The sequence below is a fragment of the Haliotis asinina genome, chromosome 11, assembly GCF_037392515.1.
Source record: "Haliotis asinina isolate JCU_RB_2024 chromosome 11, JCU_Hal_asi_v2, whole genome shotgun sequence".
In the NCBI taxonomy this organism is placed as follows: Eukaryota; Metazoa; Mollusca; class Gastropoda; order Lepetellida; family Haliotidae; genus Haliotis; species Haliotis asinina.
The window spans coordinates 4372947-4385465 of NC_090290.1; the positions used below are offsets into that span (position 1 = coordinate 4372947).

Here is a 12519-nt window from a genome sequence, read left to right on the forward strand (position 1 = left end):
CTAGTACGAGTTAAAGTTTATACACATTCCGATATCTATATCACGTCCAATCAATGTGTTTAGATCGGTTAATAAAACAAACATTGCGTATGTTTTTACACTTTGAAACACACACCTGTTGAAATATCAGGCAGGTGCGGTTTCGCAAGAACCTATTTACTTACGCATGCACATATAAAACAATCCTGAGGTGATTGTCCCTGTACTGTACTGTCGGAGTCATGGCTGGGCAACAACGTGTGGAGACAATCGTCCTCGTCAAACGAGAAATTCCAGAGGTAAGTTGCTTTCAACGTTTCTTTCCATCAAGGAATTTATATCATTGTCAAGAAACACCTGTTATGATATCATTATTGATATCAACGATCTGTCTCTCAGTCCATGGATATTTTTGTGACACCCAGTTTCCGTCTCTGTCTATCAGTAAGGTATACCTATACACTTCTGGTGACGTCAGTCTATTGTTCTTAGAGGACGCTTTTCTCGTAATTTTCCTCAAATCTGGTACAATCTCGTTACCTCGAGCAATGATCTAAATAATGTCCCTGGGTCGCGGGCAATTATCTTGTTATAATGTTCCGGAGCCCCCTGCATTATCATAATATAGGCCCCACTATCCCGAGATGTTCCTCTATACTGTCCCTCTGCCGAAGATTTTCTGAGGAATAGCCCTTGACTTTGAATTATTACTTGTTTTGAAGACTGATACGAGTTTTTCTTATCATCACTGAATGCGATAGTACAATATCACATGATTGGCAATTTCCAACATGTAGTGCCGACAGCCAGTTTCAAACCTACAGCGCTTCACTTACTAGCGTGGCAGTTTTATCCTCTGGCCTCCGAAGGATCACTGTGAAAAATGAGGCTGATTGTCGGTAGGAGAGGTGTGTTCCAAGCAAGACGGGCAGTGCACGGTACAGTTAGCAGACGTCCATAGTACTGTTAGAACATGCAGGGCACGTGCATTGCGCGTGCAAGGCGAGGCCTCTGCTGCTAGTCTCATCTCAGTTGATTTCAACAGTAAGGCCGAATATTGAAATTATATCTGAAGTACATCCTAGGTCGATTTATAAGTTGGACACAACAGGGTGTGTGGATATTACTGGAAAATATATATACCTCAGATGTCAAATTTGCTTCGTTTTGGAGGTTATTTTTCCTAAGGTAAACGTCCTTTCAGGGTTGTATACAATATCCCTGGAACATTCTATACAATATTCCGAAAGTAGATTTTCTCGAAAAGATTTCTTTCAACATCAACATTCAAGTGTTTGAAATCAATTGATACATGTCATCAAATTGGAAGTACAATTCCCATCTGGAATAGAACCGCTTCTGTCAGATAACGAATCGGATGCTCCACTTCACGTCTACTGAGTCGATGAAAATACTTGCGTTAAATTGTCTATTAATAGTTAGGCCTACTGTCATTACATAGATTTCACTACCGCTTCGGTTGCTGTTATGTTTCTTCATTGCTTGATTATCTAATTATCTATCATTATATGATTTTGATAAATTTGTCTGTTCCTTCGATATATATGACAGATTTTACACGATCCCTCGGTATTGGCTGAAAATGTAACTATTGAATATTAAATATGAAAATCCTCGCCCTCGTGTTTACATTTTCAACCATAACCGAGGATGGGTGTTATAGCGTTTACGTAAGCCCTCTTCCCTCGGGAAATGCCCATGGCCCTTCGACATACAACAGCGATGATGACATGTCGTAGTAGTCATAGTGATGAACCTGCTGCTGATCTGTCTGTTTTCAGAAGGCACTGTTTCCGGAGGGAATGTGCCCAAGAGTAGAACATGAAAATGGCCAGGAAGGTGCAGACATGTTTATATCACACACTCCTGACGACGTTTTCGACACTAGAGAACATTATCTACGATGTGGAGCGGCGTTTGGTTTGGCAAGAGCGTCTCTTTGCAAGAAGATAATTCACAACAAGAACGTGATTGTGGCCATATGCTCACTGATGACGTTGACTGCCTACGCTGTATATGTCGGCTTCAGCATCAGATTTTCTTTCGGGGATGAAGGCTCTTTGAGGCTATTACTTGGGACCGGTTTTGTCGCCCTGGTCTATGCCAAGATCAAGCTGTCAACTCGTGTTCATGAAATTTTGTCCCCATGGGCCACCAAGATAAAGGGTTCACCATCGATAAGGAGAACAATCAGATGGTGAGCAAATATACAAGACCTACTGTAGCAGAGATATAGCTGGGTTATTACGGAGTGCGGTGTTAAACAATACAACCAAACTCACATACGACAATAAATGTTTCGGGCAATATATTACTTATGGAGTTGGACTTCACCTGCTGGTTAACATTTTTATCAGACTTGAACGATAACGGCCAGCATCCGTAACCAAGAGTTTTTGTAGAGCTTCATAATGATGGCATTGCCTTATTTTCTCATACATGTAAGCAAATACAAACGGCTCAGTGTTGGTACGATGCTGTCCGACATCAGGTCCGATGGGTGGCCACCTTGTGTTTGCAGGTTGCTGTATATAGGGATGGTTCTCTTCATGGCGATCTACCTGGGATTGAATGTGACCAAAGCGGAGAACTTTCTCTCTCTCGCTGGAATGACTTTCTTCATTCTTATAGGATTCCTGATATCCGAACATCCAGAAAGGGTAAGGAGTTGAAACAAGATGGTGACAAACCCACATTAGACAGTCCTTGTCAACCTGATTTTTTGTTTAATTTATCAGTGTTAACGTCTCGGAGAACATTGTGTCTCTGGTTTGGTTCGCCTTTGTGGTTCTCCAAAAAGGAAAAGGAGTAAACATAAAGTACTGACACCAGACAGTCTTTATCGTCCTCAAACCTTAATCAAAGATTGACTGTAACTTGAATTGTTAACGTCTATCAGACTGTGGTAAGGTTAGAAAGATATTACACAAACGATACAAGTTACAACAAATTGTTGATCACACACAAGAATATTATCCATTTATCATGCTGAACCCCTGGAGACACCGAATACCCGGGTTGATTACCCAGATGGATACAAATCCAGAAGTCCATTTCTGGTGTCCTCACTCGTGATATTGTGGAAATAGTGCATATAGCGACATAAACTAAATTCACCCATATCACTGCATACTGATATTCTTCGATTCTGTTTAAAACTGTAAGCTAATCAACCGATCATTTCAGTCTCAGGTCTGTGTACAATAGATACTAGTGACTAATAACATGTTGGGGAAATCAGAACTGGTGAAATCCTTAATGCAATTTGCTGAATATATAAAAGAACAGAATCAGAGAAATGCTAACTTGGTATGAAACTATCCATATGTGATAAACTTAAGTAGGACATACTGAAAACGGACGCAGTTTGAACCACTTACATATCACTATTATGTTCTTACTGTCTGGTCAGATCAAAGCATTTTACACGGAATGGCTCGTCTGTATGAATAATAATGAACAGCTTTGAGGCTATATCTGTGGCGCATGGTTTTACATTACAATTTCAGGTCAACTGGCACGCAGTATTTTGGGGTATCGGGACCCAGTTTCTGTTTGCGTTGCTGATACTCAGAACCAGTTTCGGGTTTCGCAGTTTCCAATGGCTCGGAGAAAGACTAAAAGAATACTTGGAGCACACTGATAAAGGCTCTGAATTTGTATTCGGAAAAAAATATCGAGATCACGAGTTTGCATTTCGGGTAAGTGGATCGCGTGACTGAAAGGGTCCCCAATATCCCATTCAATATTTAACAGAATAAGATGGCGTACAAATGGATGTTTCCTTGACTAGCCGTAAAACGATTGCCAAGATCGTTCCTCATTTTCATTTCTCCCAATGGTTTGTCTGAGTCATAAATGCACTAAAACCTGTCAACATTTGCTTGACTAAGAATGATATAAGAGTCATTATGATAATGTTTGTCAAGATCCTGGTTTAGAATCGATCCGTTTTGCAAATCATGCTTGCTGACTATCGCGTAGATCCATGTCACCCATTAATTGTCTGGTCCAAAGTGTGCAGTCAAACGATACGCAAATGAACAGACCTCCTAAAATAATATCATGATAATTATGTCAGCATGATTACTTGGAACTGGACCCGACAGAGGTACAAGAACTTCTTAGATTACAGCTACATTCGGGAGGATGAAATCATGAGATTAAAAGCCAGGTTTATGGATGTCAACTTCTTTATTGAGGAAAACACGACGTTAAGGAGAGTATGCGTGCTCCTTTATCATGTTCTCAACTACTGATGAAGGACCAAGCATACACTCCGAAACGTCATGTTTTCCACAATAAAGAAGTTGACATCGATAAATATGGCTTTTCTTATGCTTTCCACTTCTAAATGCCCTTCAAAGATTTAATGTGAAGGATATGTTTTAAAGAAAACACCCATGTACCAAATAGGATATGTCATTTGCTGCTCCTTGCTACAATATTACACTGTCTTGTGTATAAACAAGGCAGAATTACCGATGCTGTCTTGATGTCTGTTTGGACAGACCTGCGTGCATTGAGAGATTTATTGTAAAAGCAGGGTGGGTGCGTGTGTCTGTATTTGAAATCTGACTGATTGTGTTTGTCTATGTGTGTCTTTTTATGTCCGATTGTATGTCTGTGCGTCTGTACGCGTGTGTGCGTGCGTGCGTTTGCGTTTGCTTGCCTGTCTATGTGTGTCAGTGTGCCTGTTTGTAAGCATATTATGTCTATAAATTTCTCTGTATCCTTATCTTTGTGTCTGAATGTGTACGTCACTTTGTGTTTCCCCACGTGCGCCTGTGAGTTTGTGACTGTCTGACCTTGCACGTGACAGCATATATGTGTGGATATATGTGTACGTACGTCCGGATCAGCTTCTTGTGTTCTCAGGTGATGCCATTTGTCCTGATGTTCTCCTCGACTATCAACGTCTTGTACTACTACGGGGTTCTCCAGGGATTCGTGGCCAATTTTGGATGGTTGCTGTCTTTCTGTCTGGGTACCAGCCCCGTGGAATCCGTCAACACAGCAATCAATGTTGTGTTTGGGCCAGTACGATGAAATTGTGTACTTATTTATGAAAGACATAAATACTCCCTCATGGCCCCTGATGCGATGGTCTACCGTCGGTTGTTGGCGATCTATTCTATGTTTTTTGTAGAGGGTTGTCTCCAATAATACAATAGTTCTGGGTCTGAATTCTAGTTTTTCGTACTATCCTCCAGGTTTCTTATAATCAAACGTTTCATGGGCCATCTTGGTTGTGGTATTACTTTTGGTTATACTTTAATGGTGACAAGACATCCATTTCAATTTTTCCGTCTACATATCATTGGTCGTGTCATTTATGTTTGCATCATTAAAGATATTTACAAGTAAAATATGTTGTTTTGACGGGCGATATTTTAATGCTAGTTCATTGCCAGGCAGAATCACCACTCGCCATCAAACCGTTCCTACCTCATCTCACACCGTCCGAGTTACACACTGTCATGGCCGCTGGTTTCGCCAGCATTACAGGGACGATATTCGGGATGCTGACATCGTTTGGGGTAGGTACCAGGATTAGAATCATTGCACACTTTTCTTCAGTGACTCATATTAGTAACATTTCCTCTGTACCCAAAAAGGTGGATGTCGATGGCGTTGCTGCGTTAACGGGCAATTTTGAACAAACTCACTTACCTAAGGTGAAACCACATGAATCAAATGTGCTTCGTTGTGGGGCCTAGAAATTCTCAGGAGTCAGGTTAACAAACCTGGTCACCTATCCCAAGACTCTCAGAACTCATTATTGCTTAACGTCAACTGATTTGTGACCTGATCTCTGTGCCCAGAGCGATACACCACTGCAAACATTTTCTTCTATTTTAGACTATTTTGTATAGTTGTTTTTTCACATGATGGACGTGGAGTTGTGTAACTGTACACTTATACCTAGACGTTTATTAACAAGGTAATTGCATACCCGACAAACACCCGTGTAAGATCACCACAAAAAGATCATTCAGAAATTGACGTGAAAATAAGATACGTAATACCATCATCCAGAGATACATCTACAATGGTGCCATTACATATAATGATGTATTTATATATTTACCGTTCAATAATGTACGCTCGTGCCATGTTCTAAGAAGAATGAACTTTCAGGCATTAGTGTTGGCATTACAGACTGAACAGTTCATGTAGTGACGTTATTGTCCACCGAAACGTAAGGGTATTATTCCTTTCCGGACACAAAAGTAAAATGGACAGTCTTCTAAATCTATCAGTATGGTGAAACTTCCCGCCTGCCATGTAAAGATTTCGTGCTGTGACATGACACAGCATCTGGGAAATGCCCTGAGAGCGGAGACCGATACAAGGGATAAGAATGAGTGAGTGAGTGAGTTTACTTTTACGTCGCACTCAGCAATATTCCAGCTATATGGCCGTGGTCTGTAAATAATCGATTCTGGACCAGACAATCCACTGATCAACAACATGAACATCGATCTGCGCAAATGGGAACCGATGACATGTGTCAACCAAGTCAGCGAGCCTGACCACCCAATCCAGTTACTCGCCTCTTACGCAAGCGATAAGAAGATGTCCACACATTGAAAGCTAAACGTGGACTCACAGAGTGAACGGGAAATCATATTTACAATAAAATGGTTCATGTATTGTAAAAGGTACATAAAGAAATCAGTGATAGAAATGAAACACATGACATACTATTTCATTTGACAAAATGTTCACAACATGGAACGTACTCATGAAACATTTTCACAGAAACCTTTAGAAATCGGTGTACAAACGTTGTGTGTTCGCTGGGTAGAGAGGTCCCGCGCTAAATCGTTGCCCTTTGATAGTTTTGGATTTTTTAATTAAAAAATATATTTTGCGCTTCCATGCCAACACGTTTGACTTCGGCTGAAATTAGTGTTGGTGTTGGTGCTTTTGTCCGGGGTAGAACTTGAAAACCCTTCACTGTTTCTTTACCAAACGTGGCATATGGATAGGTCTGGTGGTGAACTGGTTCTTTTTGGTAGATCCACATTTCTCAATTACATGTGTGTTTTTTTGCATTTCCATGGCAACAACTCTTACCTTGATTGAAATTGGTGTTTCGATATTCTCCTTCTAGTTTACGGGTATTCAAGAAATGACACAAATCATCAGTGCCACTCAATGGAGATTAGTTACTGAAGTACATCAAACCATGGAAGCATTCATACAGCTTCTGTTCTTCATACACGCATCTTGGTATAATAATAGTTTACATAGGTATGCTTTCGTTAGATGTGAAGAATGTGATGAACAGCATAAGACTTGTCGTCACCATTTGACATATTCTTGAAGAATATTTTGCCATCACGGGGGATATTGATGACTATGTCTTTTTGTTATTACGAGGCTCCAGCCAATCACCTGCTAGCAGCCAGCGTCATGTCCGCCCCTGCAGCCCTAGCTATATCAAAGCTGATTGCCCCAGAGACACAGCCGACTAGGATCCAGCCACATGACGCCTACAACATCCCCGTTCCGTCAGTCACAAACTACATTCTTCATATATGTATTCATTCATAATGGTGGTCTCAATACGGTTTTTTTTAAAAGCTGTGAGATAAGAGTAAATATCTGTCTCCCCTTTCTTACACAAAAATAAATCGCTGGAAATGTCCATATCATTCTTCACAACTTTGATGGCGATAGAGATGCCTAAAACGTTATAACCCAGGTCAAAATTCAGCAAATCTCTACCCTTTACTGCCTCTACACATACAATGTATAGCAGGTGAAACATTTCTTCTTTAAGTGTCATTTCAGAAGTTAGTATGCTGAGGATGAACTTAGGATTACTTTCATGGATAGACAACTTCTTCCTTGCAGTGGATGCAAGAAAGAAGTTCTCTATCCATAAACGTCTTCATCCTCAGATGAAACATTGCCGCCTCATAACATTATGCTACACAGTAAGTTCAACAGCCTTCTCGAAGCCGTGTCAGAAGGTGCTAAAGACGCTGTACCGATCGTCACAAGTGTCATGGTCACCCAGATGATTTTTATGGCCTTCGTTGACTTCGTTGACTCCACGCTGCTTTGGTTCGGGGAAAGAGTGGGTGTAGCTGGATTGTCGTTCGAGGTAATATGTAACAAGTACCCCTGTTCTTTGAGTGGCATATAAATTATATATATTATATATATATATTATCTTTTATATTCATATCCATTACCATGTGTTGTGAATGGGTGAGTGAGTGAGTTTACTTTTGCGCCGCACTCAGCAATATTCCAGCTATATGGCGGCGGTCTGTAAATAATCGAGTCTGGACCAGACAATTCAGTGATCAACAACATGAGCATCGATCTGCGCAATTGGAAACCGATTACATGTGTCAACCAAGTCAGCGAGTCTGACCACCCAATCCCGTTGGTCGGCTCTTACGACAAGCTGAGTCGCCTTTTATGGCAAGCATGGGTTGCTGAAGGTCTGTTCTACCCCGGGACTTTCACGGGTCTGTTGTGAATGGTATAATGATCGATTATGATAAGCATAATCGAGAATCAGATGAAGACAGAGCGCTATTCTAGAGACGTGGGGATATCACCTGTCTAGAAGTAGCCATTTTGTTCTTTGTCCCAGTATTATCATGTCCATGTAAAATAGTGTTTTCTTTTGGTTTCAGTTCCTGTGTTCCTACGGTTTCTATCCCATCGTTTACATTATGGGCTTTTCGAGCTCTGATTTCTTGAGGATAGGCGGGTTGTTTGGCATTAAGACATTTGTAAACTCACTTTACGGTTATCAGCTGCTTGGGATTCTGATTAAGAATCGTGAGGCGTTGGAACAGTACGTAGCATCAACTAACGGGACTTGGCACTGGGAGAACAGAGACATCGTGCTGGACCTCACCAACAGGACGCTTTCTGGGGGGATCCTGACGGTGAGTGAGTGAGTGAATGTAACAAGCATAATTCATCAGAATCCCTTTGTTTTGTGTTGATAATTGTGGTCGTTTTGACGTTAACAAGTACTGCCAATTTCAAGATTCGCGTGTCGTTATGAAATCATATAACTGACAGTTTCAGACAATGAATTTGACGTTGAGGTACTGGATTCAATTACAGTTGCAATGATTGCTCATCACAAGTGTTCATCTGTGGTGTATGTATTTATTCTGATACGTATAATGCCCAACTGTAGTCAAATGGTAGAGGCATGAAACAAACTGGCTAATCTACCCACCGAAATATACTACATACAAACGTATAGGGACACCATAAAATTTGATAGTCATATATAAACTTATGATTAAACGCTGTGAGGTCATTGATACTCTAAGATAACTGAAACGTTCTGTGTACTTAATGGGTACTTTAAAAGACATATCAAAACATGCAGGGGAGGAACTGAATCAATATTCGTTGAGTTTGAGTGAAATGAAACATTATCACACAAGGAGACACAGCCATCAATACCCCCGCATTACCTCCAATGTCAGGCGAAGTCAAACGTGTTGCCATGGAACCGCCAAAAATGGTTTATTCAGAATTCCTACACTATCAAAAGGCACCAGTATACCACTAGACCACTCTATGTGTCACATTTTGGTGAAATATTGAACGGAGTTCTGCTCCGGAAAAGTTAAATGTGTACGGACAGACGGGGTGCGTTATAATACCCCCGCAAAACGCGGTGCAGGGGATAATAAGTCTAAAACAAGGGTGCTGGAACATACCAGACCAACGATGCTTGATGCAAACGCACAGACACAACAGCGTAGTACCTGTGGAAGACAGACATCCCATGAAGACGCCCCAAGTTTCATTTATGGCATACCACGTTTATATATTACTATCAGATTTTAGGGTGTTATTTAGGGTGTTTTCGTTTGTAGTATAGATCAGCAATACATATCACCATATGATATATTACTATCAGATTTTAGGGTGTTATTTAGGGTGTTTTTGTTTGTAGTATAGATCAGCAATACATATCACCATATGATATATTACTATCAGATTTTAGGGTGTTATTTAGGGTGTTTTCGTTTGTAGTATAGATCAGCAATACATATCACCATATGATATATTACTATCAGATTGTAGGGTGTTATTTAGGGTGTTTTCGTTTGTAGTATAGATCAGCAATACATATCACCATATGATATATTACTATCAGATTTTAGGGTGTTATTTAGGGTGTTTTTGTTTGTAGTATAGATCAGCAATACATATCACCATATGATATATTACTATCAGATTTTAGGGTGTTATTGAGGGTGTTTTTGTTTGTAGTATAGATCAGCAATACATATCACCATATGATATATTACTATCAGATTTTAGGGTGTTATTTAGGGTGTTTTTGTTTGTAGTATAGATCAGCAATACATATCACCATATGATCCTAGATTCGAATCATGCATTCACCTGGACTTGGATCCTTTGGTTTCCAGCTCTATACCCGTGGTAACGGGTTTAACCAAAGCCGTAAACCTTTAATATCTTGCTACGATCTCCTCTCCACTATAACAAACCGTGATATAACAGTTACTAATATATTCATTGCTAAGGCGTTAAACACACAGGGTCATTCACAGACCTAAAGAGACTAGGATGAAACATGCAGTCTGGTTGATCATCGTCGACATTCTCGTTCCCAGAAACGTTCTGAAGTGATAGGGACTTACGCATTCTGCGGCCAAAACCATCTAGCGGCGATTGGGTTGACCCTGGGAGTGTTCTTTACATTGATCCCCGAAAGGAAGGGAACCATCACCAAATACATCACACGTGCTAACATATCCGGACAACTGGCGTGCTACATGACAGCGTGTATTGCAGGTACGTTTACATGACCATGACATCGCGACATGGTGTAATACTATCCAAAACTCGCCATCCTGTCAACAACATGCTTCCCTTCCACTAGGTAACACTAGGTATTTGTTTTTTCCATAACTGAAAGACCGGTCGAAGAGCTAACATCTACGAAAGACTAATGCTGTCACTTTATAACATATAATACTTTTTTTTCTATTTAATATTGATATAATACTAGCATTTTCTCTTATTTCTATAATTTTGTCCTTACTTTGAGTATTTTCTCATAATTTAAAATATTTTTATCCAAAACTTTAAATTACGAGTATGTTCTCACTGCTTCAAGTATTTTCTCGTTGCCGCAAGCATTTTTGTTTGCTCCGATTAATTTCTGGTGGCTTCGAATATTTTTTTGATTTACATTTCTTTCAAAACATCGCTGTTACGAGCATTTCTTCGTTACCTCCATTATGTATCAGTTACTTCCATTGATTTCTCATTGAAATATGATGAAAACTTTATGAATGTACACCTGCATTGTTCTGTGAAAGACGACGTTTCGACATAGATTGTTTGGTATCAGACACCCGTGAAGGTCCGGGATACGATAGGCCTTCAACAACTCATGCTTGTCCTAGAAGGCGACTATATTTGTCGTAACGGGATTGGGTGGTCAGGCTCGCTGACTTGGTTGAAACATGTCATCGGTTCCCATTTGTGTATATCGAGGCATATGCTGGTGATCACTGGATTCTCTGATCCAGACTCGATTATTTACAGACCGCCGCCATATAGCTGGAATATTGCTGAGTGCGGCGTAAAGCTAAACTCGGTCACCCACTCACTTAGGTATCAGAATTTCTCGTTGCTTCAAGTATGTTCCCTTCGCACTGTTTCCTTGATCTGAGCTTGTCTCACGTACCTATCGTTGCGCAATCACAACCATACATAAGTCCTTAATTTATGTCAGACTCACAACCGCTAGGAGCGCTTAGAGAAACCTCTCCAACTTACATCATCCAGCTCTTCACATTTCTCTCATTTTACTGGTCCAGTTGAAGACCTCGAATTTCTACAGCAGCACAGCGAGTCCTGGAGTCCTCTGTCCAGAAAGTGTTGGCCATTGCCACATCTCTCATCTCCACTCCCTGTGGATGACCCATGAGACCACATTACACCTTCTGTAGCCAACTTTCTAGCCTTCCTCAACTTAATCATCGTATAATTCACTTTTACAACTCTTGTTGCAGGAATGCTGTATGATGAATCGATAGTCTGAACTCCCCTTGGCGTATTACACGACCCAACGGTCAATATGTTTATATATACAATGTTTTCTACGCCTACGCTCCTTTCACACTGGATTGTTCGTAGAGTGTTAATAATGATACCAGGGAGATGCAGGCACTTATTGTACATTCAACTTTCATGTATTGAAGGAGTATGGAAGCAAGTATGGCCATGCCTTGAACAAACAGACATGGTTAGCACAACAGGAGAATATTTATGAATGATCCTAAAGTACCGTGACCGGCGACAAATAGCGAATTTGTTATGAGCACCTGTGGTTTATAGTTGATGGATCCGCTATTACCGCAGATTTAAATGCAAACATCAGATCTATGTTAACTGGGTTCATGGAGGAATCTGGATTCACTGAACGTAACTTGGTGGATCTTATTCTTAGCATGAGTCTAAATCTATAACAACGAAAGG

General features: G+C 40.5%; 1 protein-coding gene across 1 annotated transcript; it reads left to right on the forward strand.

Annotated features, from left to right (window-relative positions):
• The first annotated feature begins 221 nt into the window (after nucleotides 1-221).
• LOC137256439 (solute carrier family 28 member 3-like) lies at nucleotides 222-12082 on the forward strand. The gene is made up of 11 exons (XM_067794282.1): nucleotides 222-278; nucleotides 1782-2197; nucleotides 2522-2660; nucleotides 3510-3701; nucleotides 4879-5040; nucleotides 5415-5540; nucleotides 7390-7520; nucleotides 7951-8119; nucleotides 8664-8921; nucleotides 10644-10824; nucleotides 12054-12082. The coding sequence occupies exons 1-11, from the start codon at nucleotides 222-224 to the stop codon at nucleotides 12080-12082; spliced, it is 1860 nt and encodes a 619-aa protein (XP_067650383.1).
• The last annotated feature ends 437 nt before the right edge of the window (nucleotides 12083-12519 follow it).

Excerpts from the sequence above, each read along its gene's own strand:
- LOC137256439 (XM_067794282.1), top strand. The coding sequence starts at position 222 with ATGGCTGGGCAACAACGTGTGGAGACAATCGTCCTCGTCAAACGAGAA. Across the intron at positions 2,661-3,509 it reads TATCCGAACATCCAGAAAGG|GTCAACTGGCACGCAGTATT; the intron begins GTAAGGAGTTGA and ends TTACAATTTCAG. Across the intron at positions 5,041-5,414 it reads TCAATGTTGTGTTTGGGCCA|GCAGAATCACCACTCGCCAT; the intron begins GTACGATGAAAT and ends GTTCATTGCCAG.